The 18,200-nt window shown below is 44.1% G+C and overlaps 1 protein-coding gene and 1 long non-coding RNA gene across 2 annotated transcripts in view; one reads left to right on the top strand and one right to left on the bottom strand.

Annotated features, from left to right (window-relative positions):
- The window catches only part of mal2 (mal, T cell differentiation protein 2), a 36,018-nt gene extending 30,061 nt beyond the window's left edge, over positions 1-5,957 (bottom strand). The window contains exons 1-2 of the mRNA XM_073027645.1: positions 5,765-5,957; positions 5,497-5,667 (exon numbers count right to left, since the gene is read on the bottom strand). Coding sequence (XP_072883746.1) covers positions 5,497-5,667; positions 5,765-5,887 — 294 coding nt within the window. The 5' untranslated portion in view covers positions 5,888-5,957. The remainder of the gene's footprint in view (positions 1-5,496; positions 5,668-5,764) is intronic.
- On the top strand, positions 5,902-16,784 carry LOC140715479 (uncharacterized). The gene is made up of 4 exons (XR_012096142.1): positions 5,902-6,033; positions 10,937-11,122; positions 15,176-15,277; positions 16,659-16,784. It is a non-coding gene; the product is annotated as an uncharacterized lncRNA (long non-coding RNA).
- Positions 16,785-18,200: the final 1,416 nt, after the last annotated feature.

The following is an 18,200-nucleotide window of genomic DNA, read 5'->3' as shown; positions in this document are numbered from 1 at the left end:
TGATCACTACAATGAGCAGATTGTGTTTTCATGGTTTTGTCAGTAATTATATACTCAAGGCCACTTTATTAGGTACACCTGCTTGTTAATGCAAATATCTAATCAGCCAATCATGTGGCAGCAAAACTCAATGCATAAAAGCATGCAGACCTGGTCAAGAGGTTCAGACCAAACATCAGAATGGAGAAGAAATGTGATCCAAGTGACTTTGAACACAATGATTGTTGGTGCCAAACGTGGTTTGAGTACTTCAAGCTGCTGATCACATGGGAATTTGAGTCAGAATCATAGAACATTATATCAGAGAAAGAGGCCCTTTGGCCCTAGCTCGTGTCAAACCATTAATCTGCCTAGTCCTATCAACATACAATCAGACCATAGCCCTCCCAATCATATACCTATCCAAATGTCTCTTAAAATGTTGAAATCAAACCAACATCCACCACTCCTGCTGGCAGCTTGCTCTACACTCTCAACACCCTGGGTAAAGAACTTCCCCCTGATAATTTCAGGTTTCACCCTTAACCCCCGACCTCTAGTTAGAGTCTCACACAACCTTACTGGAGAAAGACTGCTTGGCTTTTCACGCACAACAGTCTCTAGAGTTTAAAGAGAAATGTGGGTGAAAATGCCTTGTTAATGGGGGGGGGGTCAGAGGAGAATGGCCAGACTGGTTCAAGCTGACAGGAAATCAACAGAAACTCAACCACGTGTTACAGGGGTGTGCAGGAGAGCCTCTGAATGCATAGCACATTGGACCTTGAAGTTTTGAGCAACAGAAGATCCCACTGGGTTCTAATCATGTAACTAATAAAGCAGCCACTGAGTGCCAATCTGCAAATGTGATGTCAAGAGTTTAGTGAGAACATTTTTACACCCAATGTAAAATCCAAACAGATATTCAGACCCAGAAAACTAACCAGCCTTAAATTTGCACAAAAGAATCCTTTAAAAAACATTTTATGGCAAGATGTCCAATTTGTTTTGATGCTGGACAGAATCTCTGAAGAGAATTAATAATGACCGGGGTCACTTCACCCATCTGGTAAAGACACTGCCCAGAAGGCAATGGTAAAGCACTTCAGTAGAAAAATGTATCAAGAACAATCATGGTCATGGAAAGATCATGATTACTAATGTCATGCAACACAACAATGTGGAAATAGGTGGTTAAATTATTAATAGTTTAAAATGTTTCTTATTAATCTATTTGTGGCCCTATTACACACATAGCCCCACCTCACTCCTGTTACCACTCCAGGTAATAGAACTCCAATGCACCCTAGTAGAAATGTCTAAAACAAATGCTATTGTATAGATTACCCTGCCTTATTGACTCAGCAACCATTCGGTACCCAAATTTCCAGTAACGCAAGCTGAAATTTATGCTGAACTTTGCCAACCATATCCCAAGCCAATGCAGAGTGTTCATTGGGTTACCCCAGCTTTGCAGTCTCTTTCAACCCTATAACCTTCCAGGAACTCTGCTCACCACTAATTAGTTACGTACCATTTCTTACCATTCTGTTGCCTTGTAGCTCACTGGCCCTTGGTCTAGAATTCCCTCCCTCTCATTTGCCCTTACAATTACAGGCAGTGCTCAGGTAGGGAAGTCATCGCCTCACAGACCAGAGTTCAAATGGACCCCAGGTGCTGTCTGTGTGGAGTTTGCATGTTCCTCCCAGTTTCCTCCTGCATCCCAAACATACATGGGTGGTGGCTTGCAGTGACCAGTTGAGCTTAGCATCAGTGCAGACCTTCGTGTGAAGTTCTAGGAATGCACGAGAATGTGGTACTAGTGCAAGTGGGTAGCTGCGGATGGGGCAGACCCAGGAGGGCAGCAGAGCTCATTTGCCATGTGTATTTTTTTTCATTAAGCCCATTTCCCTCTCCAAATATTCCTCTTAAGTTTGCATAAATATACCTGTGCAATTTTACCAAGCACAACAATGCAATTTTTTTTATTTTTTATTAGTTTGATACAGTAATCTAATCTGCAGCAAGACAATTCCAAAGCTCATGGGTAGAACAAGGAAGATTTAATCCTCAACCTCTAATATTAGACTGAATGGCTTTAGAGGCATAGAAAATTGTAGTACAGAACCAGGTCCTTTGGTTCATCTAGTCTGTGCCAAACTATATAATCTGCCTACTCCCATTGATCTACACCAGGATCACAGCCCTCCAGACCCTCCCATCCATGTAGGAAGCCAAACTGCTCTTAAACATTGAAATTGAGCTTGCATGCACCACTTGTGCTGGCAGCTCATTCCACACTCTCAACACCCTCCTCATGGTCCCCTTAGACTTTTCACCCTTAACCCATGAACTCAAATTGAGAGATACTGATGCAGACTTCAAACTAAATGGCCTCCTTCTGACGTTCTCCATGCCAATAGCTTGTCCTGTTCCTACCACAGAGGTCACAGCACAAAAGCTCACCAACACCACTACTTCCTCAGGGAGTCAAAGAAATCTGTCATGTCGTCGTCCACCCTCGCCTGGATGTCTGGCATGACCCCATGGAATGTGTGGGTTTTCTCTGGGCTCCTCCCACAGTCCGAAGACGTACCAGTTAACAGATCATTGCAAATTGTTCTCTCTGATTAGGCCAAGGTTAAACTGGGAGTTACTGGGTGAAGCGCTTCAAAGAGCCGATTTTGAGCTGTATCTCAATAAAATTATTTAACTGCTGCACCACAGGAAGTATTCCATCTGGATACATCACAGCTCAGCAAGGAGCTGCTCTTCACATAGTGGAAAAAAACACAAGAGTTGTGAACAATACACACACAAAATGCTGGTGGAACACAGCAGGCCAGGCAGCATCTATAGGGAGAAGTGCTGTCGACGTTTCGGGCCGAGACCCTTTGTCAGGAAGAGTTGTGAACACAGCTCAGCACATCATGGAAACCAGCCTCCCATCTGGACTGTCTACACTCCTCACTTCCTCAGTAAAGCATTTAGCCAACATAATCAAGTGACCCCACCCACACCAGACACTCTCCTCCCATCAGGAAGATGAAACATGAGCCTTGAAACCATGTACGTACTGACTCAAGGACCGCTTCTATCCTGCTGTTAAGGCTATTGAATGGGACAGCAAGTTGTACTGTTCACCTTGCATGTTACTGTTTACCTGCCCTGTTTTCCCCATTTTCTCTGTAACTGTTACACTTCATTCTGCCTTAGACCACAAGATATAGGAGCAGAATTAGGCTATTTGGTCACTGGAGTCTGCTCTGCTGTTTCCTCATAGCTGATCCATTTTCCTCTCATCCCCAGTCTCCTGCCTTCTCCCTGTATCCCTTCATACCCAGAAGAATCTAGAATCTATCAACCTCTGCCTTAAATATACATAAAGACTTGGCCTCCAGAGCTGCCTGCAGCAATGAATTCCACAGGTTCACCACTTTCTGGCTAAAGAAATTCCTCCTCATCTCTGTTCCAAATCAATATCCTTCTTGTCTGAGGCTATGTCCTCAGATTTTGGACTCCCTTGTTCTTTCTCAATTAACTGTGTAGGCACAGCACACAAGACAAGTTTTCCACTATATCTCAGTAACAATAGTAAACCAATTCCAATACCTGGTAGGCATCAAAGAATATATCTAAAATTATCAAACTTCCTCTGCAATTTGTGTTTCAAGTAAAAACAAAAATTCCATCCCCAGAAACCAAAGTGAAGAGAGTTTAGTGAAGGTTCCGGTCTTCAACAATCTCTCCAGTCTTCTGGCTAACCACAACTAGACTTGCCACTTAAACAGGCAACTGAAAGTTCAAAATAAGCTTATTATCAAAGTCCATATACAACCCTGAGATTCATTTCATTGTGGGCATTCACAGCAAATAAAGCAATAACAGAATCAATTAAAGACCTCACCCAACAGGAAGGACAAAGAACCAATGTACAAAAGACAAACTGCAAATACAAATACAAAAAAAATAAATTATAAGCAATGAATATCAGGAACACGAGATGAAGAGTCTTTGAAAGGTTATGGGATCAGATCAGTGCTGAGTAGCACTGAATACTGTTGAAACTCAGCAAGTCAAGCAGCTTCATGGAGGAAAATGCTGCTGTTTTATGTAATTTCACAACTGCTAGTTTATTATGATAGTGCCAGTAACATTATACTGTCTTACATAAAGTGCGAGGTTCATATTAATGTCAATGGTCTGGCCACGCCCCTCAGGGACTATGGCTAGAACACAGGACAGTAAACACTAATCCCTCCAATGACACAATATCCACATCCCTCCATCCATGTAACTATCCAAATGTCTCCTAAAAGCCTCTAAAGCGTTTGCCTCTGCCACCATACCAGGCAGCGGACTCCAAGCATCCACCACAAGGAGTAAAAAGCTTCACACACAAAATGCTGGGGAAACTCAGCAGGCCAGGCAGCATCTATGGAAAAATGTACAGTCGATGTTTTGGCCTGAGAACCTTCAGCAGGACTGAAAAGCTTACCCCTCACACTCCTCCGTCCATATGAACCCACCCCTCTCACCTTCCATGCATGCCCTCTGTTATGAGTGATGCACTATCAATAACTCTAGCAGACTGGAAGTGAACGATAGGCTTTTATTAACAGTGAAAAGGGAGCACGACCATGTTGAAGACTGAGGGAGGAGCAGGGCCCCAATCACCTTTATACAGGGGTCTGTGGGAGCAGCCACAGGAGCAGTCAGCAGAGGGGAGTGTCCAGACAGGTATACATAGTTTACCACAATGAGACACTTCAACCCTTGGAAACAGATACTCTCTATCTAGGCTAATACTTTGTGACTGAAGGTGCAAGAGTGTAAACATTGTTTCAGTTAACTGTATACATGTGGTTGACTATAAACTTGTTTTTTTGTATGGGAGGAGTGATTTGGGGGATGATGTTCCATTTTTGTTCATTTTTTTGTGTTGGGGGTGGTAGATAAAACCCTCAAAATAAGCTGCTTCCCCCCCCCCCCCCTTAGTTTCTTGGAGGAGAATTTCAGAGTTGCATACTTTGATAATAAATGAACCTTTAAACCTGAAAATGAATAGCTGATGGTTTGGGAGGAGACCCTGGAAAAGAAGGCGACAGAAGCCAGAAGAATGTGGAGGGGGTGGAAAGGTGAAAGTTCAGGAGTCCCTTTCCAGGGCCAATTAAGAATCTTGGCCAGAAACGTCAGCAGTTTCCCTCCACAAATGCTGACTGACCTGCTGAGTTCCTCCAGCATTTTGTGTGTGTTACTCCGGATTTGCAGCATCTGCAAAAATCTCTTACGTTTAAGGTTCGCGATCTTGCGTGCGCCCGCCTTCGGGGACCGGTGAGAAACGGCCGGCTGGTGAGTTTTCAATGAGTGTGAGGCCGGCTAACCAGAGGCAGGCTCCACCCCACACCTCCCAGCGGCGAGGCGACGCCGAGATTTCCGCATAGCGACCCATGGCAGGGGCACAGGCTCTGGCAAGAGGGGGAAAGGGTTTGCGAGGACAACAGGCGATGGTCTACTTACCACCATGTTCCAGTCAGTGTCCAGCCGGTCGGCCAGCCCGCACAGATACACCGACAGGTAGAGGCAAGAGCACACGAACATGGTGACTGACACAAACATCACCCAGCCTTGCATCAGGGGCACCGGGACGTTGGAGGAAGCGACCAGAATCCATACCAAGCCTCCGAACAACTGTGTTGGGAGAGAGAAAGGCAAAGAGGGATTGTTACACCGCCGGTAAACAAGACGCCGCCGCCCTGCCCTCCCGGACCTGGGCAGCTGTACTTACTATCTCCAGGCAGATGAATACACCCGAGTAAGTCTGCAGCACCGACATGCCCAGGGGTAGAGTCACCCGCGGAGCAGGGAAGGACACGGCGTTCGCACTGGCGTTGGTCGTGGCTGCCGACATGGTCGCAGGTGAGTCTCAGAGACCTGGCGGCGTCACGTGACCCGGGCCCCAGGCAGGTGCAGCCACTCCCCGGAGAGCGCGTGCACGGCGGAGGGAGCGCGCCTGTGTAATTGCGAGAAGGGATGTCCCAGGAACTACAGTGAAAGGTATTTATGATGTTTATTTTATTGCTGGCAATTAAGTACAATCATTCATACCTCTTGCTTCATTAAGATTTTTACAGCCGGGTGAGGTGGTTATGACAAACTCCCACTGTCTTTTAAATGTTCCCAATGGTGTGAGTTTCAAATACTCTGTGATAACCAAGTTCAGCTCCAGGTTTTAACATGTGGCTTATCACCAAACCCAGCGGAACCGGTTCTACCGACTAGAGAAGGGGCAAATGCAGGTTACTGCCGCCTTAAAACCAGTCGCCTAGGACAGATGGAGATTGTCAGCGGTTAGCAGCTCATCTAGGAGAGGGAAAACTCTGATCTCAAACCTCTGCTGCCTTGCAGCTGCACCCACTCATGGGGAAGGCTTTAAAAGTAAATCCTGAGAAAATAAATCCGGAGCCAGAGTCCCTAGGGCAGTCCTAACATTGAGTCCAACACTGACTGGCAACTTCTGATGCCAAGCTGTATTGGTCTCTGCCATTCCTTTGGATTCTTGAGCTGTGTGGTGAGTGGGAGCTTGCTACATGGGCTACTTGTTCTCCGTATGGTACCACCATGGCTTGTCTACACAATACCCATAGCCAACCCTGACCAAAGGAGGCCTCTTGGGAGTTGCGAAATAAATCTAAGGCTAGAATCCCGTGTATTATCACTGCCTTGTATCTGGTGAAAGTTGTTGTTTTGCAGCAGCAGTATAGTGCAAAGACATAAAATTACTATACAATAGTAATAACTGTGCAATAATGGAACAGCGAGGCGATACCAACCGTTCAGAAACCTGTTTGCACAGGGGAAGAAACTGTTTTGCTGAGGCTCCCTGATGGCGATAACCAGAAGAGAACATGTCCAGTGTGATGCTGGAGAAATCAGTCACTGAGCCTGCTAGGAAGTGGTTTTTAGGGAAAGACAAAGACTTCTCCTCGCTGACACTTGTAAATTCACATAATATTTCACTAGTATTGATTCTTCTTCAGCCCATCACCCTTACTAGGGTGTAGGCAACAGATGGCAGCTTGACAGAGTTCTCTGTCCTGGGCCAGTGTTTCAAAATTTCCCCAGATTTAGCCCATCTTCTTGGTATCCTCCTCTCCCAGGGATGAGGTCTTTGGAGCTTCTGTTGGCAGTTCTTCACCTCTGGGTATTTAGTGATGGGGTTGCTAGCTCGATGCCCTACTCGCCTCCTCTCAAAGCTGGGCTTGGGACTGTCCATGTAGAGTTTAGTATTCTAGTATTCACACCAGGCTTGGGACTGTCAATGACAGAGTTGTAATATTGAATGTAAACAAGTAATTTGTAGTAATTGAAGAATTAAGTAACAGCAATGTGATTGATTTGTGGTATCCGGAAAAGTCTAGGTGGATGTTAACATTGACAGCAGAAATCAAGTTTGCTCTGCATTTATCTTTAAATAAAGAAACAAATTTCTCTGACTCATGGGTTCTGAAGTTCTGTACACCTTGTGCATTAACTATGGGGGCTGAGCTACTATGGTGATTATTTTAATACCATGTAAAGGATGGAGAGGAGACAAGGGAGGAGATAGTTTGGGAACAGGGGGAGATTGGTGAGGCTGAAAGAAAGGGAATGAATCAAGAGCAATGGTATGATTGTGTAGATGTTGGAGGAACTCAGCAGGTCGGGCAGCACCAGGGGAGGGGGTAGGCAGATGAGGAGAATAGGTAGGACGTCAGAGTGGGGAACTGAAGATGTGAGAAGGGGGAGTTGGAAAAGATTACCAGAAATTGGAGAAATTGCTGTTTATGCCATGATGTTGGAGGCTACCTAGATGGAGTATGAAGCGTTGGACCTCTAAGAGGAGGCCAAGGCCTGACATGTTAGAACGGGAATGAGATAGGAATTAAAATGGTTGACTGCTTGGAAATCCCGCTCTATCTGTGTTGACACAGGGAAATTTACCAATTACATACTGGTAGGCAAATGTGAAGGATGAAATGCTTCTGGAAAGTTCTATTCCTGTTCATCTCTTTCGTTTGCAGATAGATTGAAGGAATGCAATGATATCTGCCAAACTGTGGCACATCCTCTACCACTGGACTCTCAGCCAGGTGGAGGAACATAGGGATCTGAGTGTCCACATCGATAGATCCTTCAAAGATGCCTCATGATAATGGGGTTGTTAAGAAGGTGTATGGTGTGTCAGTCTTCATTCGTCAGGGTATTGAGTTTGAGAGGTAACGTTACAGCTCCATAAAACCCTGCTTAGATGACAATTGGACAATTATGGTCGCCTTGTTATAGGAAGGATGTGGAAGCTCTAGAGCAAGTGCAGAGGATTTGCCTGGATGAAAGAGAAGATCGGTAGCTTGGGTTGGCTGCTAGTTTGTAGGGTTGTAGGTCCCAAACATTTCATCACCAGTCAAGGTGACATCATCAGTCCGCGTGAATATTGTTTCTGCTGAGTACTCACATTTATATTGGTCTGACTTGTTCTGGTTGATTGCCTATCGTGCTGGCCTCTAGTCTCCACTGGGTCCCAGCAAACTGGATAGCTGAGTGATCTCCGCTAGCCCGTATCCCTGGTTATCAGTCATTGTGAGCGTTGGTTCTTTGGGTGTCCACGGCACACCCCTTGGCCCTGATCCCACGGATCCAGAGGATGCTGCCTCGGTTAGAGACCACGTCTTATAAAGATCGGTTTGGTGAACTAGGGCTGTTCTCTTTGAAGTGAAGGAGGATGAGCACTGTACAAAGTGATAAGAGGCAGAGACTGAGTGGACAACCAGAGACATTTTCCCAGTGTGGAAATGGCAAGTACGTGGGGCATAACCTTAAGCTGATTGTAGGATAGTAATGACGGGGATGTCAGAGGTAAGTTCTTTCCACAGAGAGTGGTGAGTGTGTGGAATGTGCCGCCAGGGGTGCTGGTAGAGGCAGACATTTAAGAAACCCATGGATCATAGGAAAATGGAGGACTATCTATGAAGGAGGGAAGATCAATCTTAGAATAGGTTTAAAGGTCAGCACAACATTGTGGGCCGAAGGGTCTGTACTGTGTTCTATCTTCCATTGTCTATATATTGCCAAGTCTGATTGTCCTCCTGCCATCTGAGCAGATGTAGAAGGGATTCAGTGTGGTACCCAGACATAGTATTAACTACAGAAGGATAGTGGTTAGCACAATGCTTTACCAAACCAGCGACTTGGGTTCACATTCTACCTCTGTCTGTAAGGAGTTTATATGTTCTCCCCATGACTGCCAGTTTCCTCCCACAGTCTAGAGATGTACCAGTTAGTAGGTTAATTGTTCATTGTAAATTGTCCTAAGATTAGGCTAGGGTTAAATTAGGAGTTGCTGTGCAGCGTGGCTGGAATGCCTGTTCCGTGCCGTATCTCAGCAAAGAAAATAAATAATTGCCTTTGGTCAGGCTAGCCGTGTAGTGACATTTACTCTCTGAGCAGAGGGTTCTGAACCTCCATGAAGACAGCTGATCAGTGTCCAGTGGACGTAGACATCATTGACAAGGCATCGAATAATAACCCATCCCGGATCCCCCTGAGCATCAGCTGTTCCTGTTCATGTAGTGATACAGCACGCTTTCATTAAAGAGTTCCAATGTATTGATTGACTAGCAATAAACAAGTCTAAATGGAAAAGTTCTTGGAGTTGATGGAACACTCAATGCCTCTGCCACTATTTTCCCAGATGACAGAACATAGAACATTACAGTGCAGGCCCCTCGGCCCACAATATTGTGACGACCCTTTAACCTACTCTAACATCAATCTAACCCTCTCCCCCCCCAATAACCCACCATTTTTCTACCATCCATGTACCTATCTATGAGTTTCTTAAGTGTACCTGATGTATCAGCCTCTTCCACCAACCTTGGCATGGCATTTCACTCTGTAAAAAAACATGAAGTACTCATTTGCAACACCCCCCTGTAATTTCTTCCAACACAATTCCATGAAAATCAGTGGGCCATTTGATCTTTTGAAACACATAATCATGAGCAGATTTATTAACACTGTTGTATGGTGTGATTTGTTGTTTTGTTTCAGCAAAGACATAAAAATCACTAAATTACTAAAACAAATATATAGTGGAAAAATAAAGGCAGAAAGAAGGCTGATTGTTCATGGGTACATGGACCATTCCGAAATCTGATTGCAGAGAGCAAGAAGCTGTTCCTAAGTTGTTGAGAGTGATGTGTCTCTGAAGAGAAGTGTTATTTTTAAGCTCTGACTAAGCAAAACACTTCAAGTTGATAATATTTCCTTGGACACAGTCTTATGTAGCTGTTGACAAACAATAATAACTCATCTAACTGACTCTTACACTTACTCCCACCCCAGCCCACCACCATTTCCGGTTCTAATAACATGTGCCAATTATCATTTAAATTGATTATTTTGCTCATGGTGTCAGGGTTGCCTCATCAAGATCGTTTCTGAGGACTATGACGTGGACTGATGCAGAGATTAGTCCTTACACGAATGCATGGTAGCTTAGGGGTTAGCGTAAGTTTATTACAGGGCTAGCTGTAAGATGGGGGTTCACTTTCTGCCAATGCCTGTAAGGCATTTGTATATTCTCCCCGTTACTGCATGGTGCTCTGGTTTCATTCCACATTGCAAAGACGTACAGGATGAGGTTAGTGAGATGTGGGCATGCTATGTTGGTGGCAGACCTATGCCAGCACTTGTAGACAACTTGGTCAAATCCTCACTGGTTTGATGGAAAAACAACACGTTCTGCTGTTTGCTTCAATGTACCGGTGAGAAACAAAGTGAATCTTTATTGCTTTAGATAAGAAGTGCTCTGCTGATCTAACTGGATGAGACCACTCACCCTCTTCTCTATTATTCAAATAATTAAGAAGCTTTCATTCCAATAAAGCCTGTGATCTGCATTTTGATTATGTGTTTTCAGGCCAATTGAGCGGTCTGGGGCTTTGCTGTCTCCAAGGGAATTCAGTGAGATTTCAAGCAAAGCGTGCAGCCTAGAGACCAAGAAGTCTGGAGACGGGTTGTGAGCCCATGATCGACTCCATTTCTCAGTGATCCTGCCAGTTAAACCATTGAGGAAGATTGAAATCAATGAGGATAAGAGCAGAAGGTGGGTGGGGTTCAGTGCCATTTGACCTCCCTCTCTTCCCCACCACCCTCTCTCACCCTCCCCACCACCCTCTCTCACCTTCCTCCCCCTCCCAGGAATGTGCCTATGTATGAATGGTCTCTCTCTCTCTCTCTCCTCCTTGCTCGATGGTGCCGGAGTCCTGGGTTTTGGGCAAGGTTTTGTTGATTGGACTCTGTTGTTCACGTTATGAAGTGTTTCTGCTTTCTGGATGACCCTTTTATTTTTGCTGCTGCTTTGTATGATTTTTGAATGTGCGGGCTAGTGCTGTGGCCTGTAGATAGCAGCTGGATTGAACTGAATGGAATATGCCTGGACTCCTTCAATGCCTTTGTGATTTTATGTTTTGTATTCTGTGTTATTCACTCGTTTCTTTAGCCGCTTCCGCAATTTTTTTTTGGTGTGTTGGGAGTCTGCTGTATTTCTCTAAACGTGTCCGTGGTTTTCTTTTTGTCGTGGTTGTCAGTGGGAAGATGGATCTCAGGGTTGTACCCTGCACACTTTCTTTGATAACAAAATATACTTTGAATATTATTAGCAAGTATTAAAAGACTGTTCTGGAATGTAAGAACAGGTTGCCTGAAGGGTCAAATATTACTTGACTGAGCAACAGCTCAGCTTTGCCTGTCCGTGGAGTGATAAAATGTGACTCAAGCATTCAGAATGATGGTGAAATACAATGGGTGATTGATAAGTTTGTGGCCTAAGGTAGAAGGAGTCAATTTTAAAAAACCTAGCACATTTATTTTTCAACATAGTCCCCTCCTACATTTACACACTTAGTCCAGCGGTCGTGGAGCATACAGATCTTGGACCTCTAGAAAGTGCCACAGCAGGGGTGATTGATAAGGTTGTGGCCTAAGGTAGAAGGAGATTGAGAAGATTGAGGGGGGATCTTATTGAAACGTATAAAATTCTAAAGGGATTGGACAGGCTAGATGCAGGAAGATTGTTTCCGATGTTGGGGAAGTCCAGAACGAGGGGTCACAGTTTAAGGATAAAGGGGAAGCCTTCTAGGACCGAGATGAGGAAAAACTTCTTCACACAGAGAGTGGTGAATCTGTGGAATTCTCTGCCACAGGAAACAGTTGAGGCCGGTTCATTGGCTATATTTAAGATATAGCCCTTGTGGCTAAAGGGATCAGGGGGTATGAAGAGAAAGCAGGTACAGGGTTCTGAGTTGGATGATCAGCCATGATCATACTGAATGGCCTACTCCTGCACCTATTTTTTATGTTTCTATGAGATGAGTTATTAACCAAACTTTCTGCATAATCACTCAAAGAGTTGCCCTGCATGAGCATGTAACGAGAGCGGTATAACTCATCTCCTTCTACCTTAGGCCACGAGCTTATCAATCACCCCTGCTGCAGACAGTTTCTGGAGGTCCAGGATCCGTATGCTCCACGACCGCTGGACTAAGTGTGTAAATGTAGGAGGGGACTATGTTGAAAAATCAATCTGCTAGGTTTTCTAAAATTGACTCCTTCTACCTTAGGCCACGAACTCATCAATCACCCCTCGTACTTTGGTGTAGATATGTTATTGAGTAACCATCTGAAGCAGACTTTGGTAATGAAAAATATGTATGCATTACTACTGTTCCATTAAGTGTTTTATTTTCTGCAGTTTTTCTATAAAACGCAGTGTGTTCTGTTCTTTAAGTTTCACAGTTCAGTATTCACATCTTCAAAAGGTGATGCCTCAAAATGACGACATCCATCATTAAGGACCCCCATCACTCTGGACATGCCCTCTTCTCATTGCTACCATCAGGGAGGAGGTACAGGAGCCTGAAGACACACACTCAACGATTCAGGAACAGCTTCTTCCCCTCTGCCATCAGCGAGGAGGTACAGGAGCCTGAAGACACACACTCAACGATTCAGGAACAGCTTCTTCCCCTCTGCCATCAGGGAGGAGGTACAGGAGCCTGAAGACACACACTCAACGATTCAGGAACAGCTTCTTCCCCTCTGCCATCAGGGAGGAGGTACAGGAGCCTGAAGAGACACACTCAACGATTCAGGAACAGCTTCTTCCCCTCTGCCATCAGGGAGGAGGTACAGGAGCCTGAAGACACACACTCAACGTATCAGGAACAGCCTCTTCCCCTGCCTCGGCAGCCATCAGATTTCTGAACAGCCATTAACCCACATACACTACACCAATATTTTTTTACACTACTTTTTAAAAAATATATTTCTTGTTGTAACACGCAGCAGATTTTTTGAATGTATTGCAGTGTACTGCTGCTACATGACAACAAGTTTCATGACATACATCAGCGATTATAAACTTGATTCTGATTCCTTCAGCTGCTTTGGTTGTCGAGTACTGTACTCTCTCTCTCACCTGAATTCAGTTTAATATCACTGGCAAATGCTGTGAAATTTGTTGTGTTGTGGCAGCAGTACAATGCAATACATGATGTTAAAAAATATAACTTGCAATAATATGTATATATAAAAATTGGATAAGTCGTGCAAAAAGACAGCAACAAAAGTAGTCAGATAGTGTTCAAGAGTTCATAGTCTGTTCAGAAATCTGATGGTGGAGGGGGAAGAACCTGTTCCTGAAATGTTGAGTGTCTGCCTTCAGTCTCCTGTACCTCCTTCCTGATAGCAGTATTGAGAAGAGAGCATGTCCTGGGTGATGGGGGTCCTCAGTCCCTTTTTGAGGCATCTCCTTTTGAAGGTGTCTTTGATACTGGGGAGGCTCGTGCCCATGATGGAGCTGACTGAGTTTACAACTCTCTGCAGCTTTTTCCGATCCCGTGCAGTGGCCCCTCCAGACCTGACGTTGATGAAACCAGTTAGAATGCTCTCCACGGTAAATCTGTAGAAGTTAGTGAGTGTCATTGGTGACATACCAAGTCTCCTCACACTCCTAATGAAATATAGCTGCTGTCTTTGTAACTGCATCAACATGTTGGGCTTAGGATAGATCCTCAGAGATGCTGACACCCTGAAACCGTTCACCCTTTCCACTGTTTATTCCTTGATGAGGACTGGTGTGTTCTCTCTAATCCAGCCCTGAACCCCTTTGGCATTGAATATGTCGTTAGTGTGGGTCGTTCAGTCTGAGATCAGCAAGCTGAAAATACTCCGGGTCTATGCCACAGTTGTACCCACCTAGCCTCGGAACACTTCATATGGCTCATTGTATGCTAGGAGGATTGATTTAACAACGCGGTTGCTCTTCTTAATGAGTAAAGTATTTTATAAACCTTTCTCTTTGCTCACTGTTTATATTCAGTTAATGATTAAAGCAGTCACCTTTCATTCTTGTTTGGCCAGTGTGGGTTGCAATGTCGCTTGCAATCTGCTGGCTGGGTTTTCACCTTGCTGTGCGGGTGATGACCTAGACGAGTTGATTACACAGTTCATGCTGATCTGATCGACTAGATGAACGTTGGGAGTGCTTTACAATGATCATCTCCTCCACAGCACTGCAGGCATCTAAGTTTACTGAATATTTCAACCGCTCACACTTTACAAGTTCAGTTTATTGTCATTCAATTGTACACACGTATATCACCGAATGAAGCAACGCTCCTCCAGGGATTTGAGTGTCCTATCAACATGGACCACAAGATCTCTCAGAACCTCCACACTGTCAAGAGACTCATCACTTATATAGTGCAAACACAAGGAAATCTGCAGATGCTGGAAATTCAAACAACACACACAAAATGCTGGTGGAACGCAGCAGGCCAGGCAGCATCTATAGGGAGAAGCGCTGTCGACGTTTCGGGCCGAGACGTCGACAGCGCTTCTCCCTATAGATGCTGCCTAGCCTGCTGTGTTCTACCAGCATTTCGTGTGTGTTACTTATATTATATTCTGTCTTCAAATTGGACATAGCAAAATGAACCACTTCACACTTATTTGGCTTGAAGTCCATCTGCCCCTTCTCAGCCCAGTTCTGCATTCTATTGATGTCTTGCTGTAACCTTTGCTAACCCTCCAGACTATCCCCCAACTTTGTGTCATCGGCAAACTAACTAACCCATCCTTCTACTTCTTCACCCAGTTCATTTATAAAAATCACAAAGAGGAGGGGTCCCAGAACAGATCCCTGCAGAATACCACTGGTCACCGACCTCCATTTACAACAATCCTTTGCCTTCTAAGGGTAAGCTAATTTTGGATACACAAATCAAGGTCTTCATGGACCCCATGCCTTCTTACTTTCTGAAGGAGCCTTTCATGGGGAACTTTATCAAATGCCTTACTGAAATCCATCTACACTACATCCTCTGCTCTTCCTTCATCAATGTGCTTTGTGACATCCTCAAGGTATTTAATCAGGCTCACAAGGCACAACCTGCCCTTTACAAAGCCATGCTGACTGTCCCTAATTAGATTATATCTCTTCAAATGCTCGTAAATCCTGCCTCTCAGGATCTTCCCCAACAACTTGCCCATCGCTGAAGTCAGACTCACTGCTCAATAATTTCCTAGGTTATCTCTATTCCCTTTCTTTCAAACAACATTTGCAACCCTTCAATCCTCCGATCCTTCTGTTGTCCCTATTGATGATACAAAGATCATCGCAAGAGGATCAGCAATCTCCTCCCTCGCTTCCCACGGTAGTCTGGTGTATATTTCATCCAGTTCCGGTGACTTATCTAACTTAATGCTTCTCAAAAGCACGAGCACATCCTCTTTTTAATGTCTATATGCTCAAGTATTTCAGTCCACTGTAACTCATCCCCAAAATTGTCAAGTTCTTTTTCCCAGGTGAATACTGAAGCAAATTATTCATTAAGTACCTCCACTACCTTCTCTGCCTCCATTCACATGTTTCCGCTTTTGGACCTGATTGGTCCTATTCTCGCACAGCATATCCTCTTGCTCTTCAAATACTTGTAAAATGCCTTGGGGTTTTCCTTAATCCTGCTCACCAAGGCCTTCTCATGGCCCCTTCTATCTCTCAATATTCCATTCTTAAGGTCCTTCCTAGCAATCTTCTAATTTTCTAGAGCTCTAACAATACCTAGTTTCTTGAACCTTTCTTGAACTTTTCTTCTTAAAGGATTTTCTAAATCCTTTTAAAACCATGGTTCTTTAACCATACCAACCCTTCCCTGCCTCAACGAAATGTACCTATGCAGAACTACTGCCTTGTGTATTTCCCGGAGAACATCTACTCCCAATTTATTCTCCTAAGTTCCTGCCTAATAGCATCATATTTTCCCCTACCCCAATTAAATGTTTTCCCAAATTATCTGCTTCTATCCATCTCCATCACTATGGTGAAGGAGATAGAGTTGTGGTCACGACCTCCAAAATGCTGTCCCCCCCAAGAGATCTGATACCTGACCAGGTTCATTTCCCAATGCCAGATCAAGTACATCCTCTCCTCTATCGATAATTTCTTGATTCTGACTGAAATACAATTTAAGCAAAGGTAGCATTTATTTGGCTAAGAAATTTAAAATACAGTTGCCAGATTTTGTTAAATGTATAATGAAAAAGTGATCAATGTTTGTGCATTTGTTTTTTTCTTACAGTGACATGGTCAAGCCAAGTTGAACAGCTGAGGGAATTTGAGAACTTGTGGATGAAAACCAAAATGGTTTCTGGTATCAGTGATGTTTTCATAGATGGGAATAAAGAATCATTGACTTTTTTCATAACAGTGTTGGTCACAGTTCCTACAGTGTGAAATCTAGCTATGGTGCTCTTGTCTCGTGACTATCTAAATTTAGGTTTGGAGGAAAGCCCGAGTTTGCTCAACTTTTCCTCATAAGACATGTTCTCTAATCCAGGAAGAATCCTGGTAAATCTCTTCTGCACCCTCTCTAAGGCTACGTCCACACTACACTGGATAAATCCATTACCAAAGCTTTTTCTCTTCATTTTTACCCTCCGTCCACAATAAAACGGCGTTTTTGTCCCCCAAAACCAGAGATTTTTGAAAACACTCTCCGGAGTGTGTAATTTTGAAAACACTGGATAGTGCGGAGTAGTGTGGACGGGGTAACCAGAGTAATCTAAAAACACTGTCATGACGTGCCGGAACAGATGGTGACGGCGGCACGCCATCTCATTGTTTTCTTGAACGCAATCTAACAATTTCAGAACAGACGGCAACGAGACTGAAGCCAGAAGAGAAATGTACTCATCAAATACTTTGACCCATAACTTACTGAATAAATAAGTATACTTTGCCCTGTTTTCTGTCCTTGCTCATATGAAGGTGTCCGTCGTTTAAGTTTTTCTAGTCTGTAACTGAACAAACGCGCACTTTCACGGCGAGATTCGACACCAAACATGTTGCTTGTTTTCGGTAGATGTGTCTTTCGCGTGCGCAGTAGGAGGAGATTCGCCGAAATATCTGTTTTATCATAGACGGAGGTATTTTTAAAAACGCATAGTGTGGATGCCTTTCGTTTTTACGCGAAACCGGCATTTTCAAAATTATCCGGTCTAGTGTGGACGTAGCCTAAAGCTTCAAAACCCTTCCTTTAATGAGGCAACCAGAACTGATCACTAAACTCCAAAGGTAATCTAACCAGAGGTTCAAATCACTTATTCTGAAGAAGGGTCTTGGCCTGAAATGTCAATTGTTTATTCATTTCCATAGATGCTGCCTGTCCTATTGAACTCCTCCAGCATTTTGTGTGTGTTGCATTGTAAGTATAGTGTTTACTGAGTGCTCTTAATCCTGCAGAGTTTTGCTAAATGATGTTAACAGTACAGGAAGGGAAATAAATAAATACTGTAAATTTTATCCATTCACAAGCAAAAGAAAATCCTCAGATGCTGGAAATCCAAGCAACAATCTGTTTTTGTTACAGAGTCTAGCCATTTAATGAAAGTCATTCAAATAAATACTTGCTCAAGAGAAAATCTGCAGATACTGAAAATCCAAGCACCACACACAAAATGCTGGAGGAACTCAGCAAGCCAGGCAGCATCTGTGGAAAAAAGTACAGTCGATCTTTCGGGTTGAGACCCTTCCGCAGGAGAGGAGAGAAAAAGATGAGGAGTATTTTTAAAAGGTGGGGAGTGGGGAGAGAAACACAAGGTGATAGGTGAAACCGGGAGGG

The sequence above is a fragment of the Hemitrygon akajei genome, chromosome 1, assembly GCF_048418815.1.
Source record: "Hemitrygon akajei chromosome 1, sHemAka1.3, whole genome shotgun sequence".
Lineage (NCBI taxonomy): Eukaryota > Metazoa > Chordata > Chondrichthyes > Myliobatiformes > Dasyatidae > Hemitrygon > Hemitrygon akajei.
The sequence above is the reverse complement of the archived record's forward strand: the minus strand, read 5'-3'. Positions and strand labels throughout refer to the sequence as shown.